Source organism: Aphis gossypii, chromosome 1, assembly GCF_020184175.1.
Source record: "Aphis gossypii isolate Hap1 chromosome 1, ASM2018417v2, whole genome shotgun sequence".
In the NCBI taxonomy this organism is placed as follows: domain Eukaryota; kingdom Metazoa; phylum Arthropoda; class Insecta; order Hemiptera; family Aphididae; genus Aphis; species Aphis gossypii.
In genome coordinates, this window is record NC_065530.1 from 64,841,827 (window position 1) to 64,862,607 (window position 20,781).

At 25.4% G+C, this 20,781-nt stretch overlaps 3 protein-coding genes across 5 annotated transcripts; 2 read left to right on the forward strand and 1 right to left on the reverse strand.

Moving 5' to 3' along the window:
• Positions 1-3,344: 3,344 nt before the first annotated feature.
• On the forward strand, positions 3,345-11,392 carry LOC114132918 (dehydrogenase/reductase SDR family protein 7-like). 3 transcript variants are annotated; one of them, XR_003593091.2, is made up of 7 exons: positions 3,345-3,685; positions 4,302-4,445; positions 4,513-4,732; positions 4,814-4,898; positions 6,718-6,878; positions 6,959-7,253; positions 10,857-11,392. XR_003593091.2 is itself a non-coding variant. In XM_027998525.2 (6 exons), the coding sequence occupies exons 1-6, from the start codon at positions 3,557-3,559 to the stop codon at positions 7,159-7,161; spliced, it is 942 nt and encodes a 313-aa protein (XP_027854326.1). In that variant the 5' UTR covers positions 3,345-3,556; the 3' UTR covers positions 7,162-10,526. The 3 variants fall into 3 exon arrangements, 1 of the variants encoding a protein (XP_027854326.1); XR_003593092.2 differs by lacking the exon at positions 10,857-11,392 and adding an exon at positions 9,073-10,526; XM_027998525.2 differs by lacking the exon at positions 10,857-11,392 and having other exon boundaries at positions 6,959-10,526.
• Positions 11,393-11,425: 33 nt separating this feature from the next.
• On the reverse strand, positions 11,426-12,931 carry LOC114132920 (transmembrane protein 11, mitochondrial). Its single transcript, XM_027998526.2, has 3 exons — positions 12,649-12,931; positions 12,288-12,508; positions 11,426-11,914 (listed from the first exon to the last, which is right to left on the reverse strand). The coding sequence occupies exons 1-3, from the start codon at positions 12,660-12,662 to the stop codon at positions 11,634-11,636; spliced, it is 516 nt and encodes a 171-aa protein (XP_027854327.1). The 5' UTR covers positions 12,663-12,931; the 3' UTR covers positions 11,426-11,633.
• Positions 12,932-12,943: 12 nt separating this feature from the next.
• LOC126553127 (uncharacterized) lies at positions 12,944-20,768 on the forward strand. The gene is made up of 7 exons (XM_050208319.1): positions 12,944-13,494; positions 18,508-18,644; positions 18,767-18,934; positions 19,024-19,302; positions 20,297-20,423; positions 20,502-20,637; positions 20,752-20,768. Exons 1-7 carry the CDS (start codon positions 13,435-13,437, stop codon positions 20,766-20,768), a joined length of 924 nt encoding a protein of 307 aa, XP_050064276.1. The 5' UTR covers positions 12,944-13,434.
• The last annotated feature ends 13 nt before the right edge of the window (positions 20,769-20,781 follow it).

Here is a 20,781-nt window from a genome sequence, read left to right on the forward strand (position 1 = left end):
AAAGTATGAACGGTGCCTCGGGGGGGGGGGGGGGAGATATTTACATTATATTAATGGAAAAAAATAATTAAAAACTTAAATGTTTGATACATAATAATACATAAATGACATTATAATATTTAATAATAATGATTACAACAACAACAATAATAATAATAATAATAATAATAACATAAAAAAAATTAGTGATATCCCAACAAAAACACTACCCCAAACTCCGTGTAAAAAACGCTCAGTATAAAAAAAATCCACCTCAAAAAGTTGTGATATCATTTTATAGCTATGTATTTAAACTATATAGGAATAGATATATTATTATAATTTATGTTAAAATTCATTGCTTATAAATTGAACTTAGCTGGTGACTTTAAAATTATAACAATTAATTTATATAACACTTAATTAGTATCACTCATTTTCAAAGATAACATGTATACTCAATACGAAATGAATTCTCATGAGTTTTAAATAATGTCACCAGCTAAGTTCAATTTATAAGCAATGAATTTTAACATAAATTATAATAATATATCTATTCCTATATAGTTTAAATACATAGCTATAAAATGATATCACAACTTTTTGAGGTGGATTTTTTTTATACTGAGCGTTTTTTTACACGGAGTTTGGGGTAGTGTTTTTGTTGGGTACAACTAACTGATAGGCATATTTTTTCAGTAACACTGAATACAAAATTAATATATTTAGTAAAATAAAATACATTCACTACGTTATATATTATTTATCGTTATTGCATATTATGGCAAAATTTTTGCTTAAATAAACATAAAAGATAGAATAGAAAAAATAATTAATAACTAGGGCTCGGATTTTAAAGCACATGTTTTTTTTTAATATATATGAGATAGAAATCTAATTTGTATACATAAATTCGTTAGACGCCTTCTGATTCCAAATAAATCAATTTGTTTTTGCTTTTTTTATGAAAATGTTTTTTTTTCAATTATTCCAATAGTGAATTTTTATATTTTTATTATGCTATTGTAATGATAATAAAAAAAAATATTAAGAAATGTAAAAACCCAGAATGCGATTATTGGATTATTATTGTTTTCGTTATCGTTATCGGGTTGTTTATTAAATGTATTAAACGTATAAATTATTAATCTACATAATATAGCCTGCAGTAGCAGTACCTATACGGTCAGTATACCTATAACATCGATATCGACCATTTCAAAATTTAAAATTTAGTGTTGTAGGTAATTTACTTTAGAGGTTGAATTCTCTTGTATGAAGTGTGCACCGATCACTTCAGTGGATGTAAAGAGTTCGTTTTCTACGTATAAAAATATTCTATCGGACAATAGAGTCAGTTTCACTGCAAATCTAGGGGAATACACGATAGTTAATAATTTTTTTATTCATTTTTTTAACTGGTTCATGTTTATTTTTAGTCAAGCTGTTTTTTGATTTTTTAAAACAATCGTATGCTTTTTTAGTTGCTTATTAGTTATTATACTTTAAAATCTGAGCCCTATTATAATAACTATAAACTAACACAATAATTGAAGAACTGGATAAGTAACTAAAATCAAAACTAAACTAAAAATGGTGAAATGGTTACAAGTTTACAATTGCAATTTCAAATTTTCCAACCACATAATTGCTTCCGATTCCGGTTTGTAGAGATTTTTGATAACTACAATAAATTTGGTTTTAGGACAAGTAACCTCAATGTGGCCTACTGTTATAACTTATGATTCTAACATACATGCATAAAATAATATGTATGTTGTGAAAGTCAGTAAGTACACACATGTCAATTTCGTTGATTTTTATAATATATGAAACATTTTTAGGTAACATGAAATAATGAATACTCTTTTAAGTACGTGGTATTTATTCTAGTACCTAATTTAAATGAACCTTAAATATACCTATATAACTGTACCTATATGATACCACTGATAGTTTAATTTCGTAAATTTTCAAATTTGTATAAGACAAAATAAGTATAAAACTAATGTTTGTTTTAAGGAGATTCCACCCGTTGATTTTCTGTTTTTGTCTAACATATAAATTAAGTTAAAAAAAATTAACCTTAGGTTAACCTAAGGTGGGATTTTAGACGTGTCCTTTGCCAAATGTATTAATTGATATAGTAAAGCGATACGAATTCTAAAAAGCGATTTGAATTTGTGGTCAAGTCTATACTTGAGAATGACTTTATCGCACATTATACGTCTATATACGTCGGTGATTAAAACCAAACAATTAGAAATATGAAAAAGTCGATCGTAAGTAGATTTGATGAAAATTTCAAATCTGTTTTTAGAATTCTTATGGCTTTAATGAATTGATTAGTATGTTTGGCTAAAAACACATCTAGGTATTGGTAATATCTCATGTCGCACGTATGTTCATTATTGTTTGACAAAAACAGAAAATCACCAGGTGGAATCTTCTTAAGTACTTCTACCTCTTTTCGATATATTAGTGGTTAATACTCATACAAAGCTAACAGCCATTACTAAACTATAGTACTGTAATACTGTACTAGCCTAATAGTACCTAATATATTAAAATTAATTTTTATACACGATTAAAAGCAAAGGAAAAAAAACCTCTATAATTGGTAAAGATATCAGACTTTTACCAACGTTGGGTTGTTTGTCGTAAGATTCACTGAATCTTGTTTGTAAAAGTCTGAACTACAAAATTCATTCGGGGTTCGACCAAACTATTTTGTGTTTCCTAGGTTTTACCGGTATGTCGGTATTCGTACTTTTACTGTAACATACGAGTATATAAATTAAATTTAAGGAAACGCGTATGTATATTAAAAATTATTAAAATCTTCAGGATTTCGCAAATTTTTGGTTTATTGAAATACATTTGTTTAAAAATTTAAAAATTTTTATTTTTATACTTTTGAGTAACATTACTAATGTTATAATGGGTACTATTGTCTTATTTCATAATTTGTACCAAATTATTATTCTTTAGTTGCACTTGCACATGATGGAAAAAGTTTGTTTTGTTTTGCCGCGATGGTAACACATAACGATCATCAAACATCGCGTGCGGTGAATGGTGATCACGATTCCACCATTCGGGGATTCGTGCGTCGGCGAATAGGGTCGTTACTCGTTAAATATTAAATAATAATGAATAATCATTTATTTTTTTCACGATAATAATTTGAAAGTATTTCTAAATATTATTTTTTATGTATCGTTTAATACAGTTCAATATTATTATGTTATTTTGGGGACGTTCACGTCCATCAGTCATCACTGCGCGAGTACAATCTTAACGTTAACCACACTGTACAAGCGCTGCAATATTAGTAATCACTGGTTTTTGTTATCAGTTCGATTGCTCTTATCCGAGAAGTAAATAAAAAATTAAATACAAATTTAAAATTGAATTTATCTCCTTTACACTATCGGCAATTTAGTCGTTCTCGGACATAACATTTAAACTAGTTTCAACTTTCATTACAGATCGACTTTGAAACTTGACGTCTACGAGATTCGCCACTTGGAGACACTTATTATTTTATAACTATAAACGATTAATATCCATTACGATGTCCGATGCTCACGCCACTCCGATTGCCTGGCAATACGTTTGTTGTTCTCTGCCAATCCTAATACCGATGTCAGTTTACGTGCTTAAGAAGTGTTTCAATAACAGATATCGTACTCTCAACTCAAAGGTAAACCTAAACGTGTTTTCTATCTGTTTTGTCGTACCACTGAATGTCTATGACCTTTATACGACCCTAACTGTTTCCTTTGGCCATTACGGACTTTGTACGCTGGTATAGATTTAATTTTTTCGATCTTCCAGATTTTTATTTTAATGATTTTCAAACAATAATTTACAGCTTACGATTATTTCTGTAGTATATCATTCATATATTATAATAGTGTACATTTTTTTCTCTTTCACTGTTCTTATTGAAGACGCGCCCGACATTATGTGTTTGTTAAGTTGTTACTTATACAAATTTGAGCTGTATAAGATCAGAAACAGAAACAAAGCATGCTATAAATAATATAATTTAGTTACTAGAAAGTTTTCTCTTAATAAATATTCAAAAGTTTATATTTTTTACCAGAATTTTACAATCATAACATCATCCCATTTTATATCATATTAAAATTAAAAGTGAATTATTTTTAGTACCTACTGCTTATATGATAATCAGATTATTAATTGATCTAGGTAGTTTGTTGAACTGAATTAAATTTTACTTATTTACCTATTATCTACCTTAATATTAATGATTTTCAGAAATGTCTTTTAATAATCATAAACTATGTTTTTAGGTTGTACTTATTACAGGTGCCAGTTCTGGATTGGGTGAGACATTAGCCCATGAATTTTATTCTCATGGCTGTGCATTAATTTTAACGGGACGTAGCAGCAATGAATTAGAACGAGTCAAAAATGATTTATTAAGCCGAAGTGATGTAATTGAAAAATGTTATTATTTTAATACACCTATTTTCCTATTTACTAGTTTAATTATTTCTCTAGATTAAGAATGTTAACAAACCATGTATTCTCGTCTTGGATCTCATTGACCAATCAACAATAGAAGTAGTTAGTCAAAAAGTTTTAGGAGTTTTTGGCCGTGTAGATATTCTCATCAACAATGCTGGCATCAGCTATAGGGGTAGAGCTGAAGCAACAATGGCTGAAGTCGATTATAAAGTAATGTTGGTCAACTATTTTGGCCAAGTTGCTTTAACTAAAGGTAAATAAAAAAATATTAATTTAATTTTCTCTATTTAAAGTATTTAAATTATAATAACCTATTGTTAATATTTTATTTTAGCCATATTGCCTAGTATGATTCACCACAAAAGTGGACATATAATAGCAATTAGTAGTGTTCAAGGAAAAATTGCTGTTCCATTTAGGTAATATTATATTATTTAGAATTATAATACATACCTAGTAGTTCTAATTCGCGTTCACCAATTAACAAATAATAAAAATATTTAATTTTAATTTATTGTACTTATATTCCATTAACTATAATGATAATATTATAATTAGTCATATTAACCCAACTACAAGAGATTTAAATTGTTCAAAAGTTAAAAATTAGAATAATCCAAACAAAATCATACTCAAATGTTTAAAATTAAAATCAAAAGTTTATGTACTTTGTAACTTAAAACTATCATTTGTTTCTAATAATTAACTCTAAATTACACACATTAAAGATATTCAAGAGATTCTACGCACACAGTCTTTTTGACCGTGTATTGAAACATATCAATTAAAACTCGATGAATTGAAATAATCATTATTTTATTACTCTTAAATAAAAAAAAATTGTCAAATACTTTTATTGATACTTAATATAAACAAATTAAACTTTCATATAATTGTTATTACTATATCACAGTATACTACACACACAGTCTTTAGGCAGTTATTTCAATAGATAATGAACTTTGAACCAGTGGTATAGTTATGGTTTTGTTCTGGAGGGGGATGTATAATTTATTGGTCTAACATAAAGTAGGGGGCTCAATAAGTCAATGCATTAAACATTAAAAAAAAAGGCTCTAGAAGGGGATCTATCCCCATATCCTCCCCATAAATACGCCTCTTCTTTGAACCCTTCTATAGTACAGACATTAAATTATATTCAATTGGCAGTTTTAGTTTATCACCTAATTAGAAGGCACCTAGGTTGGGTTTGATTAATATTTCATATTTTTGAAGCAATGAACAATATATTTGTGATGTACATGGTACTTTGTTGACTATGCGGAGTCAAATGGATTGGAAAGCTTGTATTATCCTGATATTTGAAGCTTTTAGGATATCCCAGAAAATCTGTAAGACCAAATTGGTTAAAATAGACTATTTTATTAAAGTAATTGTGTGATGATGTTCATGTTAGGTTTGTTATGATATTTCAAAATTTAGGCCAGTAGACTTGATTTTGAGTGGAATTGCTTGAACATACACAATTTTGGCATTGATTTAAAGTGTAAATAGAGAGTGGTCTGAAATAGGGTCATTTATATTTTGGAAATTATCAAGTAAGTTAGCCATTTAAGAATCTAGTATATTTGGATAGCATTTAATGTGTTGGCCAGTATGTAGAAGCATCCGGGGCGAGAAATTTAGCGCATTTGCCATATATGACACTATGAAGAGAATTGTCTCTTGAGTAGTTGAGTTGGTTGATTTGCATCCCCAAGTTAAGTGTTCGGCATTAAGATCTGTCCTGATGATAAATGTATGATAAAGCATAAATAAGAAAGTTGATATCGGTTGATATTTAGTTGTCAGGAAACTGATAATCTTGAGGGAAATAAGCAAAAGCAAAGGATATTAGGATTGAGCTTATAGTAATGGTGATAGAATAAATTTGTAGCTTGTTTATAGATTTAAGTGAAAAAAGAAAGTGAAATATTCTGTTGGAAATAATTAGAACAACTCCTCCATGATCTAATCTGTCATTGGCTCTCATCATGTTGTAACCAAAAACGTTCAATATAGATTTATAAGTAAGATGGTTTCGGAGATCATGAAAATGTTAATATTTTTTTTTTAATTTAGTGTTAATTGTGATTCATTAATGTTGTTGAGTATTCCATAAAAAACTTGTGGTTGTACTTAATTACTTAATTTATACACTTAATTTAATTAACTAACTTACATTTTTCTTAATCGTTTGCAAATATTAAATTAATTTTTTGTTTATATTATTTTTAGATCGGCATATACTGCATCTAAACATGCTTTACAAGCATTCTTTGATACTCTCAGAGCTGAAATATCACATCATAAGGTAAAAGTAACCGTTGTAAGTCCTGGGTACATCCAAACAAATTTGTCGTTGAATGCATTAACTGGATCTGGATCAAAATATGGTGGTGGGTGTTTTCATTTGATAACAATTTTTATTTAAAATTGTTAATAATTAAATACATATACATATATATTAATTTTGCAGTTATGGATGAATCTACAATGTCTGGATACTCGGCTGAATATGTTGCTCAACGAATAGTAGATGCTGTTGTTAACGATGAACAAGAGGTCATCATTGCTCCATTTTATGCTCGTTTAGCTATCGGCCTGCGTTATGTATGGCCACGATTTTATTTTTGGATAATGAAATGTAGGGCTGACCGTCAAGCTAGTCAGAAAATGTAGGATTCAAGGATTCCCCGCCATCAGACGGACGAGCGTCGGCTACAGCCCGTTATCGTCGGCATACGGGAATCTCACATTTGACAAACAGCCAGGTCAGTCAACTAGATATCTAGGAATTAGCTGTTAATTATTATTTTTTGAGTACTTATAATTTTGTATTTTTGAATATAAATACATAGTTGTTAGTGATGCACAGTTTTACATAAATTATTAATTTAATTTGTATATCTTACATTTGTACAATGTTTACTTATTAAAGACAAAATGCCATAATTGAATTATTTAGATAAGTATAATTGTACTAAACTGCCCTAAAAGAAACAAATTAATACCATAATTTGTAAATTATTTAGTTAGATCAATATTGATGTAACAAGTGAAATAAATCTGATTCTATTTCAAGTTATCAGAATACTAGAAAGTTGGTATCAATTCCGGTGTTAATTTAAAGTGAAGCTTGTAATAATAAAAATAAACTAAACTATGATAATTATTTTTTATGCTATAAGCATATGTGTGGATGTGTAGCATACATATATATGTTTCATAATAATTCATCATTAAAAGGAAAACTAAATATTATGAATGAACGTCAATTGTCATTAATTAAAAATTATATGTCAATATTTGAATAAAAAAATGTACAAAATGAATTTCTATTGAATATAAATTCATTGTAGTTTATTTATAGTGCACAATTAAATGTAAAATTATAATTAATTTTAAAGTACAATTGAGTTAAATTCCTTATTATATTTCTTTATCAATTTTTAATCAAACTATTTTAATTAGGTATTTATTTAATAATAAATAAATGTACCCAGTTTTCTATCAAAATCATTGTTTACATTATCATAAGTTATAACTCATAACATTTCATTATATGATTTACCTATTGATAATTTATAAATAAAATATTAATATGGAAATTCTTTATTAATATTGATTATTATTTAAAATATTTTGTTTTTGATTTAGGAGTTTTGAAGTACTTTTATTCAATCCTGTATACAATTAATATTAGTATTTATTGCATTACTGTTGATGATTGAAGATAGTAAAAATAATTTTATCTGTAACAAATTGTTAGATATGTTTTAGTATTTTCACAAACTAATTATTAAAGCTTGAAAAATAAATGATAAAAATGAGCTTTTAATTTTAAATTAAGATAGGGTTAACACCATTGGTCTTTTAAATATTAAATTTACTGTGCATCACTAACAAAGATAGATAATTGATAACTCAGAGTCAGTGGTGACGTGAAATAGCTTTTCATGAAGTATCGGCTGTGTAAAAAAAAGGATAAATGGGTATAGCCATTGAAGGGAATACCACATTTCTGTGGGTAGATGATGGTTGGCTGTATTGGCTGTATTTAGAATTATGATAATGTCTCATTAACATGTTTTGTCTTCATCTTAAAAGTGCAAACCACAGTAAATTTATGTTTATTTAACTTTGTTTGTTTTAATATCATACTAAATGTATTGCTTAAAATATCTAAAAAAATCATTTTAATAGACTACAGAAATCTCTAAGTTACATAACATGTAGACTCATTCCATTTTAGTACTAAAACTAATAAAACTAAATGAGAATGTGCTGTTATATACTTGTAAAACTGAAACAACACATACTGATGAGATGTTTCCTAAGTCGAAAGAAAATGTACATACATTTGTATTGTAGACTTAAAATATAGGAATTAGTAACCTTTTATTAATCAAAAAATTTAAATTATACATGCTTCATAGATAAATAAAGTTCATGTCACTACTGCTCACGATCACTGCTACCATTAGTGTAATACAAAGTTTTTTACTATTATATTATTATTATTATTGTATATTCCTTAAACACTACTACATCTTAGGTTTACATAAATTTAAATTTTAAACATTGTTTTAGGTTTAGAGTTTATTAATTACCACCAATTTTTTCACACAAAATGTATTGCAAATGATAAGTTTAACAATATTATAATTTAAATGATCTCCTTTTTTTCATAAAATAATTTTTTTATTGTTGATACATTTTTGTTGCTTTAAATGGTGCTTGTTTGTTACACGTTTTGTGTTCCTTTTTATTACATTTTTTGACAATATTTATATAAACTTTTACCACATTTTTGTTTTTTATAAAATTAATCACTAATAATTAACATATAAATTTGAATGACAACAGCGTATCGACAATTACATTTTAGAAATCTCATATAGCTCATACATATATTATAAGTAGTTCTTCTGATTTCTGTCAATTATTTATGTATACTTAATAGTGAGTTGTTGATATAGTTAAACCTTATGTACTGTTAAATATTTTTAGTTATTTTTAGAATAATGTTTCTTTAGTCAGTTAATATTAGATTATAAATTTAAATGATTAAGAAACTATACCATTGTAGACGATCACTCAATGTGTGCAAATATTTATGAGGATAAATTTAGATGTTTATTGTTGTTTTTTTTTTTAATTATTTGTAGCCTTCATAAATGTAGATATATTATAATGGTAAACAAATTATTAAAACCTACAAAGAAAATTAGTGTACATTCTCATGTAATTGTTACGCTTAACATATCTTACAAATTCTTGTCTAGTTTTAATGTTTTTAAAAAAATATTAATTGACAAACAATTCTCTGATAGAATGAAACAAATTATATATGTGTATAAATGTAGATTATTTTATTGTTTTACTATTGTCCATGTTGCTTATTTTGAAAATATCAAGCACATATACATGTAACTTTAAAACGTCCATTGTTCTTAACATCAAACATTCGTTGTTATAGAAAAAGTTTGTTTTAATGAAAGCTACACAAACACTAAATTTAATTAATTATAGAATGCAATTTATTATGATATACAATTTTTAATTGTTTTGTTTTCTAAACATTATAATCTTATAACAATAAATCACATACAATATTTTATGCAGATTGTAAAATGTTGAGAAATTTATTTTGTGATATTTTTCAGTCTATTCATAATTGGTTAAATAAGTCTGTAAAAAAAAAAAAACAAACAAACAACAGACAATGAAATTCATAATTTTGATCAATTATAGGTATACACTATACAATAAAATATAGCAACATAATATTGTGAATCTACTTCCACAAAGGAGTAATATTTAAGTATATAAGTATATAGTATGTTATATTCATAAAAATAACCTAACCCTAATAGATTATTTTAAAATATTATGTTCTGTTTAAACTTTGGCATGCTACGTTCACCCTAAACCATAGAACGATTATAGGTAGTTTTTAGATATTAGTTGAACCTTTAGAACAACCTTTTATTAGATCGAAATTGAAATTTATTTGTTGCCTTTAAAATGAAACCTAATTTTCTTTAATAAAATACAAGTATCTATATTTTAAAATATTCTGAATAGAATAAAATTATTTTTGTTTTTCTAAGTTTCTACACATTCGATAATTCATGTTTTTTTTTTCAATTACAATAGTTTTTGAACAACGAAGAAATAGAATATTACTATAGCATTAACAATAAAAATAAATAAATTATTAATTTATCACATCACGAATACAAAACATTAGTTTTGTTTTTATTTTAACGGCAATTTTTAGCATGATCTAATATTGTTAGTAATTGTTGAAGTATAGACAATATTTAACATGACCAAATCTGTGTGCTAAAACATTTTACACCTATATTTAGATGCCTGAGATATATCCGTTCACTCGTCCATAAACATCAAGCGTATAAAGAAGTTCTTTCCACAAATATAAAGATTTTAATTATTTAACTTATTATAATATATAATAATAAATTTTAATTTATGAAAAATAATGTTGAGTTTAAATTATTTTTAACTTATTGAAAAATTGAATGATTTATATCGCAATGAAAATTTATAGTAAGAATTCTAAAAAGATAACTTAGCTCAGTGATTAAAATTTAGGTTAGTTTAAAATGTTTAAGTACTGGGAAAATAAAAATTATATTTTGTCAATTGTCATTATTATTATTTTATATAAAATGAATAATAAGACTTAATAATTGTCATTACAATTTTTTTATAACCTAATAATAATCATATTTATTTGAATGTAAAACTTTATAAAAGATGGTAATAAGTATTTAAACTTTTTTTTTATAAAATTACATTTCAAGTTCTTTAATATGATCTCGCAAAGTAAAGCCGATAATATTTCCAGTGAACAATGAATTTGCATTGAATATTATTAATATTATTCATTAATTCATTTAAAGATGAAATGCATATAGAAAATCTGATAAATATGTTTATATGCTCTACACCCGAGAAGGAAATCTCTTAATCACTGGCATTCAACATTATCAGGTACATACAATCATATGTTGGTAGGTAAATAAAATAAAATCAAGTGTACATATATAAAATATAATTTTAAAATGTGCTGACTGCTCTTGAACCATCATGTTCCCATAAAAATTTGATCTCAGTTTGAAAGATTATTTGCAATATTCATATAGCTTCCACATACAATAAGCAGTTGACACAACTGTTACTGATGTGTGTACAATTTTCCTCTTGGTATCACTGCCACGTTCTATAACCACTGGCAATGAAGGAGTGTTGTCTTCCTTTTGGAGTGACTTCAATCTTGGATCCTTGTGCACCTGATACTTGCAGCATGGATCAAACTGCCACGAGATCATATACAGTCCAGTGCACACAAACGAAGTCATGCACAAGGGGCCATATATAAATGGCTTGGATGTCCAAAAATAAGCTAATATTTGAATAATAAAAAAAAAAAAAACAAAAATAAAATATATTAAAGTGATAACAAATACATTGTACATATTTAACATAATACAGTCTTAAATTACATGTATATTTATTAAGTATTGAAAAATTAACTGTAATAATTTATGTTTAAACCTGTTATTTATTTATACATAAAATGTTGATTTATTAGTTTTAATTAAGATAATACAAATTTTAATTCTGATAAGTCATGGTTTTTTATTTTCATCATTTAAATATTTAAAATAACCGTTTCCATTCTGTTTTATTGATACTAAACTGAATTTTTAGTAGATAATAATATGATTAGTTGATTTATTTTAGGAAACTGCTATTAATTGTATATAATTCCAAACCTGTTCCTGCAGACAAAGCACTAGATATGATAGCCGTTTGAGAAAGAAAATTGCCAACAGTAATCCATCTGACAGTTTCATCAGCCAGTTGAGTTGGTTCAATAATAATATACTTGTAGCCAGCCTCTAAAGCATTATCCAGTTCCTGTTCAAACATCTCTTGCGAGTTGTCATTGTCGTAGACTTCTCTTATTATAGCAGTATCTTCTTGGTTTATTATTCTATTTTACAGAACACACGTATTCATCAAATGATTAATTATTATTTATTATACTAACAAGGTATGATATTTAAGTGATTAATTAATTTAGTTAATTTGTATAACCTGAAAAAAAAATTCAACAATAATAATTTAACTTACTCGTAGGATAACATTTTCTGAACACTTGGTGCTCGTTGAAATGTCCCATTAACCGAGTTTAGGTTCGAAGTTTATGAAACTCTATCATTTGTGGAATCCGCTAACTGCGTTCAAAATCAAATCGATTATTTACCGATAACCACGTCTTGTACACCACATTTAATTTTAGTACGGAGTACGCACTATGGTCGTCTTTTATCGGCGGGGATGTGTGTTTATTAAACAATGTACAGAACAAAACATTCGCATCGATAGAAAAATAAAGAAAGACGGACCGTGAACGTTGCGGACGACATTGAAAAGAAAAATTGTACGTTTGATAAGAACAACAACTGATATTGTGTGAACCGCGCGCTAGTACATGGAAGAAAAACGACAACCGTTCGCGGGAAGTAAAATAAAACCTGTTATTCCATGAAACTAACCAGAAGTATTTTAATCCCAGTATGAGTATACAGAGACTACGTTATACCAAGTTCGAATACTATTTTATTTGGGTATACTTAAATCGGTGTATGATGTCGAATGTCGATTAAATATTATTACGCGCAAAAGTTTGGCAATTTTCTTTCCTTCTTTCTATTTTACCTTTTGCTAGACGCCTGTGCCTTTTATTTTTCTCTTAACGTTTAACTTTTTAAGAACGACTCTGTCGATCTATCTACGTGATATATACACGTTTATTAAGGTGTATAGTGTGATATTCAGTAAGTGTATCGCACAATACCTTTTCAGTGACGCCTTCTCTTTGACAACATAATATTTATTATATTAAATAGTATAGAAATGGACGAGATCACGACGCAATTAAAAAAAATGTTGCTATCGCAAAACACGGTATTTCAGGTATGTATATATCAATGTATGTACCTAAGCCCTATGTGCATAATGTGTATGGACTATATAAGATGGCAAACATTATAATATTTAAAAGTTACTAAAGCTTTAAACCTTTTTACATAAAAGAATATGTCATATAATCTGTAATAAATATTTTTAAGATTCTGAGTTGAATAGGTACAATAGGTTTAGTTTTACAATGGTTTATTTAGATTCTGAACAAAGTAATGAATGAATATATTGATTTTACAATGATATGTGTGTGTGTGTTTTTTTTTATGTGTACAGCATAACTTGTCGAAACAATGCTTCGATTTCAAATTTCGGGAGTGGTTTTTCGATGGCTAAATGAATATCCTTAAAGTGTCGATAAAATAATTTTGGATGGCCAAAAAACTTGAAAATTTTATACAAGGTTTTTTATAAGTTGTTCTTATTGAAATTAAAAAAATCAAAAATCGATAGTCACAAATCTTTTTATAAGCATTTAGTTCAAATGTTTACGAAATATGTCAAAATTGCGAAAATGTACAAATAATTTTGCAGTTGAAAATTCATATCTAAGGTTAAAAAATTCAACACTAAGTTTTCCTTCAAATAGCTTTAATGAAAACTCGAAACCTCATTATAGATATAGTAAAAATGTTATGAGCTGTTGAATTTTAAATTTTTACAAAGTCGTGTAATGATAACGATTTTCAATATTTGTTATAACTCAAAAAGTATAAGCCGTAGATATTTTAAAATTTCACCAGTTATTTAAATCGACATTTGTTTACATAATTTAATGTTCAAAATATTTCGCTTATTTTAAGACTATTTATAAATATTTGAAATAGTCGTTTTTGTTTAGTTTTTTTATTATAAATATCGATATAAATGTTATTTGTCTAAGACAAAATACTTAAAATTTAATACAAAGTTCCTCATCATAAGTTATTCTTATAGTAATTCAAAGATTCAAAAATTATAAGAATACATAAGCACAATTTTTTTTGATTAGCGTTTGAAGTTCAAATATTGACAACAATTCGTCAAAATAATGAATATTTGCAAATTATTTTGAAGTTATAATTTATAAAAATTGTTGTATAAGTAGCTAAGAGTTGAAAATTTTCCATAAGTTTGGCTTACAATAATTATAAAACAATTTAAACTTTGGGGTATTCAGGCCATTAAAACATAATCCACCTTTTTCACTATCTACTGGAAAATATATCCTAGGCAGACAAATCATCTTCGTTCAGAATCATTTCTTGTGTACAATGATACCTATCATTGAATTCAAATTTGTAAATAATATAATGACCAATACTGTACAGCAGAGCGGTACCCATTTGTCCACGCTTTTTTTTAGTGATAACTTGTAATCAATTTTTAATCATTTAATTAGAATCGGAATGCTTTATTAAAATGTTGATATATTAATATTTATTTTTTGATATTGAACAAATTGTTTTTTTTTTTTTTATAAATAGTCGTTATTAATGAAATTGTAATAAATTTAAAGATATAGAGTTTAGTGAATCTATTACCACTTTTACCTACCTATTAACTATGCAACATAAATTATATGGTGTAGTAAATTAATCTTTATAACTTATATATTATACATTAAACATCAATTGCTTATAATAATATATTAATATACCTATTAATACCTATTATTATATAAAATATCGACGTAATGCTATTTATTATCATTACTTATTATCTTAGATTAATACAATATATACCGATATGATTATTATGATTTAGGTTTATCTAATATATTTACTGATGGTTAACATAAGTGATAAAATTATAAATGCAGTGATAAGTATATTTTATTCTAGTGTGTCTTAATAAATAACGTCATTCGTAAATAACATAACCTTCTTAGAAATATTTAAAAAAATTAAATAATAATAAAATAATTAAGTTTATTATGAAAGTAATATAAAAAAAGTACTAAATTGAACGAATTTCTAGATTCGATTATATTAAAATTATGCATTGAAAAATCAATCGAAAATAAATTAATAATATAAAAATATAAATATTAAACTATAAATATTTAAAAAACGGTTGTAGCCTAAATGATAAAATAATAATAAAATATTTTTGAAGTGTAAGCCAGTTTACTTCTTAATGCGGTGTATCCGAGGTAATTCTTTATGAACTGGAACATGGATATTATACATTAATATACAGTATACAATATACAATATACATACACGATTCCGCGAAATTTTAAATGCAATGTTGTTATTCCGAAAACGTGTATAAACAAAATACCTATAAAATATTATTGTATAATAATATAGTATATTACAAATCGTTTTGTACTTTAAACAATTCTGTGCTTTTGTAAACAAAACTTTTGGAAAACATGATTTTAGTTTAAATTTTACACATTGTTGAATTCGTTAGATTGTTGTATTTTATTTTGTAACTTCTAACTTGGGCATATGATATATTATTTCCTTATATATTGGAATTTTAACAACTTGTTTTTTTTATCGTATGAAATCAACATTATCAACTATCAAAAGTCTATCAATTTAATTTTGCAGATAAAATATAAGATAAATGTAAATTATTACCTTATAGAATACACACATATAGCTACAAATATTATATAAATAATATTCTCCTGTACTAAGATAAAATAATTTTGGTTCTAATATTTTTCTAAATTTTAACATTTACAGGCAGTGAAATGAATTTATAGTTAGTGACATACTTTCATATTGACACCATTTAGTTCTTTTTTAAAAATGATCGGTTCACATTTACAGTTAATTAGTTATTGTATTGCTACTACGTTGCATTTAAAATTATACGAAATCATATATATATGTATTAAATTTGCGGAACCGTGTATGTATATCAATGGCCATTTATCACTGAGGTGATACTTTATTCCAGTCTCACTCAAAATATTAAATAAGGGTCATTTCGGGACGCACTCGGGAAATACTGATTCCCCTGAAGGTATAGGTACTATACCATGATGCCGGTAGGTCACTTCCTCCTGGGATACATTAGTACCACAGCCAGGTATGGCTTGTGTTGACAGACAATTCAGTAAATAATAGATGTTGATTACAATTTGCAATAAATAATTTATTATCTTGAAATAATTCTAGTTGGAGATAATCACCATTTTCATTTGGCGTCCCTCGAATTGTGCCTCAAGTTTAAATTGGTTTTGTTTCAAAACTAATTTTTGATTTTATAAATATATTTAAATTTTGTTTTAAAATACTTAGGTATTCTTACAATATTTAACTTAATAGTTATTAGTTAATAATATTAAATTGAGAATTGTATGTAAACATAAATATTAGATGGAGGTGTAAAGCTAAGATGTTTTAATTCTAAATTTAACAGTTTTTTTTTTATTATTCTCTCTCAAACATTATTCATTTTTAGTAGTTTTAAAAATAAAATTCCATGCATCTATATGAAATTAATTTTTGAAAAAAAATTATTCATAAAGAATAAAACAAATTAATTAAATAACAAAGGAACATATACCTACAAATATTAGCTAATAAGTATTATAAATAAAATATATAATAATAAAAATATAATAAATATAATAAATATAATAATTATAATAATATAATAATAACAATATAATATATTATATATTATATAATAAATATAAAATATTAATAATAAAAAAAAAAATTATAATATATATAACATATATTTATATTATTAATATTAATATATTATAATTATAATTATTATTATAATATTATAAATATAAATACCGAAAAAATTAAAAATTAGTATTGAACATTATCTATAAGGCAAAATTAATTTAGAAAGTTTAGGATACCGTACAGGTGTCCTGGCTTGAAATGCAATACGTGTGCGTCTTTTTTCATTACATTGAATATAAAATGAAAAATAAAATTTTACATGTACCTAAATTGATTAAGAGTAAAATATTTGTAAAATGTAGATAGGTATTATATACATATATTGGCGGGTATCTACTATTATATCAGTAATCAGTGGTACCTAGTCTAGGTGACCTAGAAATGCAGTGTTGTAGTGGATTATTATCTATTTGTGTTTACATGAAATCGCGTCGAATGTACTCACTTTTTCATTAGGAGTTTAGGACAAAATTATATGCTAACAGAAAACAGAATGACAATTTCGAAAGAAGATTATCTAGTCCGTAATAACTAAATTAAATAATAATTGTTTTTTCCTTGTAACCAACGACAACCATGGAATAAACCATTTCGAATTTGTTGTGTTTTGGGATAATATTTATTTGAGACTGTGTGAGCTAGACTTAAGAATTTAGGTCCTAACCTAAGTACCTAACATACCCTTCCTGGATAAAAAGTAGCTATGATATTAGAATATGATATTCGACCTTTGGTATTGCAACAAATATGTTGATTTAATTAAATTAAAATTAATGTATTTATTTGAATTTAAATAAAGAACGGTATTAGGTAGGAATTTAGGTGCAGGTACACAATTAGACTAATTTTTATATGCATATATTGATGGGTTTATTTATTATTTCATCATTTTTAATCAATGATTTAATCACTATAAATCTTTCATTCTGTCCTAGGTTTTAGGAAATTAAAAAATATTAGTTTTTGTTTCTTATAAAATCTTAACGACCCTAATATATTATTATTATTATTTATATGATATAAAAAATATTTATATACAGTACCTATACACTCATTTTAATTATTAATAATTATGTTATCGAAACAGATACTAGATCAAAATTTTATGTTTTATGATTTTGATGAATTGAATTTTTTTCTCAGGCCGCATTCCAAAACATTTAATAAACAGTTTTTCGTTTTTTGTATACAATATATTTATCCGTGTTCATATACTTATTTAAAGTAATTACTTACTAGTTTACTACATATAGTTAAGTTTCTGCAATTAAAATAGGTAAAATTAAAAGAAATACAATATATTTCTAAAAATAAAATTGTCTAAGTTAATATTTTGATAATCATTTGATGTTTTAATTCACAGGATAAAAGTATTCAGTTTATGATTCGAAGTTTAAAAGATCCAAAACAGTTCAATTTAGTTAGCAGGACTTATTTAGATGCTGATATGATTCAATTTTTGTGTGAACCTTTACTTTCAATTAATACTCCATTAATTCAGTAAATAATTAAATTTAACATCTATTATTTTTATGTATAAAAATATACAAATAGTATTATGTATTTTAACAAATTTATAATAGTTAAAGACAAATTATTAAATTATAATTATTTTATTTTAGAAGTATATGTATATGCATATGGATGTTATCAAAAAATGATACATTTTACAAGAGAAATGATGTATTATACACTTGTAATAGTTTATTGCGAACACTTGTATTTTTAATAAGAACTAGTGATGCTTTAGTATCTGATTTAATTCAACTATTGGCAATAATTATTAAAAAGTATACACAATATTTTTATAAACTTACAATGGAATATATAATAATGTATAATTAACTATATTACTAAATAATATTATACTTGATTTTAGGGGAGGAACAAACCTTCAAGAAATCTGTAATATACCACAAGTTTTAACCATTATAAAAATGGTTTTTACTAATTCACAAAATTTACCAGCACATTGTGTTATTAATGCTATTTCTATACTGACGTATTTTTTGTCCTGTCCTTCAATTGAATTAAGTAATAAATTATACAATACGAGTATGTCTATTTCAAAGGCAATTTGTAAAAGTGTCACAGGAAAATGTATCATTGACCCTCGTGTGGTTGACATCGCATCAAATCTTTCCAGTAGTTTATTAAGGTACTTACAATTTATTATAAATTAATCAGTGATGGCGTAAACTTGAGTGACATGATTGGTTACAATGATGGGCATAATGCTATAAATCCCAAATATTTTTTTTATCAATTGGCAGTTTTATCAATTTTTATACATATATAATTTTTGATATAAGAAATATATATGAACGTTATTATTAGATGCATGTTAACTATTACATAAGAATACTGACATAATATAACAATCGACCGGAAAGGGGATAGAAAAATAATTATTAGGTATACCAAGCACTGAGTGATCACCTAACCTAATCTATTTTGTATTCAATTATACGCATTCTGATTTTTAAATGTTTAAGTATACTTATAGATCATATTTCCAATTATTATATTTGTTGTGTCATTTAAAGAGTTTTTTGTGGCGAAACAAATTTTCAAAACAAAACAATCTTTAAAATCCACTCTTTAAAATGTGTATACTGTAAATTATTAAGCCAGTTATGATTTAGGTATCTGTCCAAAAAGGAAACATTTTATATTTTTATAAGAATTGGGATAAATATAATTATAAAACTTTTTAAAATAAGTATCATTTAACTACTACGCTAATTAATTATATTTTTATAGAATTTTAGCAATTATTAAAATAGGTACCATTCGAATAATTTGTTTTTACAAAACATATCTGATTATAATAGTTCATAAATATGTATTAATAATATTATTTTAATTTATAATAATTAATATCTGAATTCTGAATAATAATAATAATGGATAATGTTTCAATGGTGTTAATTTTAAGTATATTGGACTAAATATGATATTATGTATTTTATGTTTATTTTTTAGTGTAAAACCATTATTTAGGACTAATGCTTGAATCACCCTGCGTAATGCATTTATTTGTTATTTATCATTTAATCTACATATCTAAATTAAATATGTATTGTTTTGTAGATATAAGTTATATAAATTGTGATCATCAATAATGTTATATACATATTTTGATTATATAGACTTTATTCTACCATAACAAAGAGAGTGTCACTAAATGAAAATTTAAAAAAACATACAGAAACAGCCAAATTGTTCAAAAATGTGGCTTGGTATATGATAAAACACATAAGCTTACCATTTGTTCAAGTAAGTAAATATTACCAATTATTTTATGACATTAATTTGGTAATGTAAATAAAATAATATTAATTTATGTTTACATAGAAAAATTTGAATATAAATATTTATTATAAAAGTTATCGAAAAGCAATCAAAAATTTATTAAGTCCATTCAGAGAAAGTTTATCTACTCCTGCTCGTCAAAACATATCTAGTCATTATGCAGCCTCAAGAATTATTAGTATTTTATATGATTTAATTGAATATAAGTAATTGATTATTTTGATTTACCTTTACATTAATATATATACGTATACATAACTGAAATTTGGTGTAAATATTGATATCTTATTAGAAAAAGACAAAAAATAGAGATATATTTTAA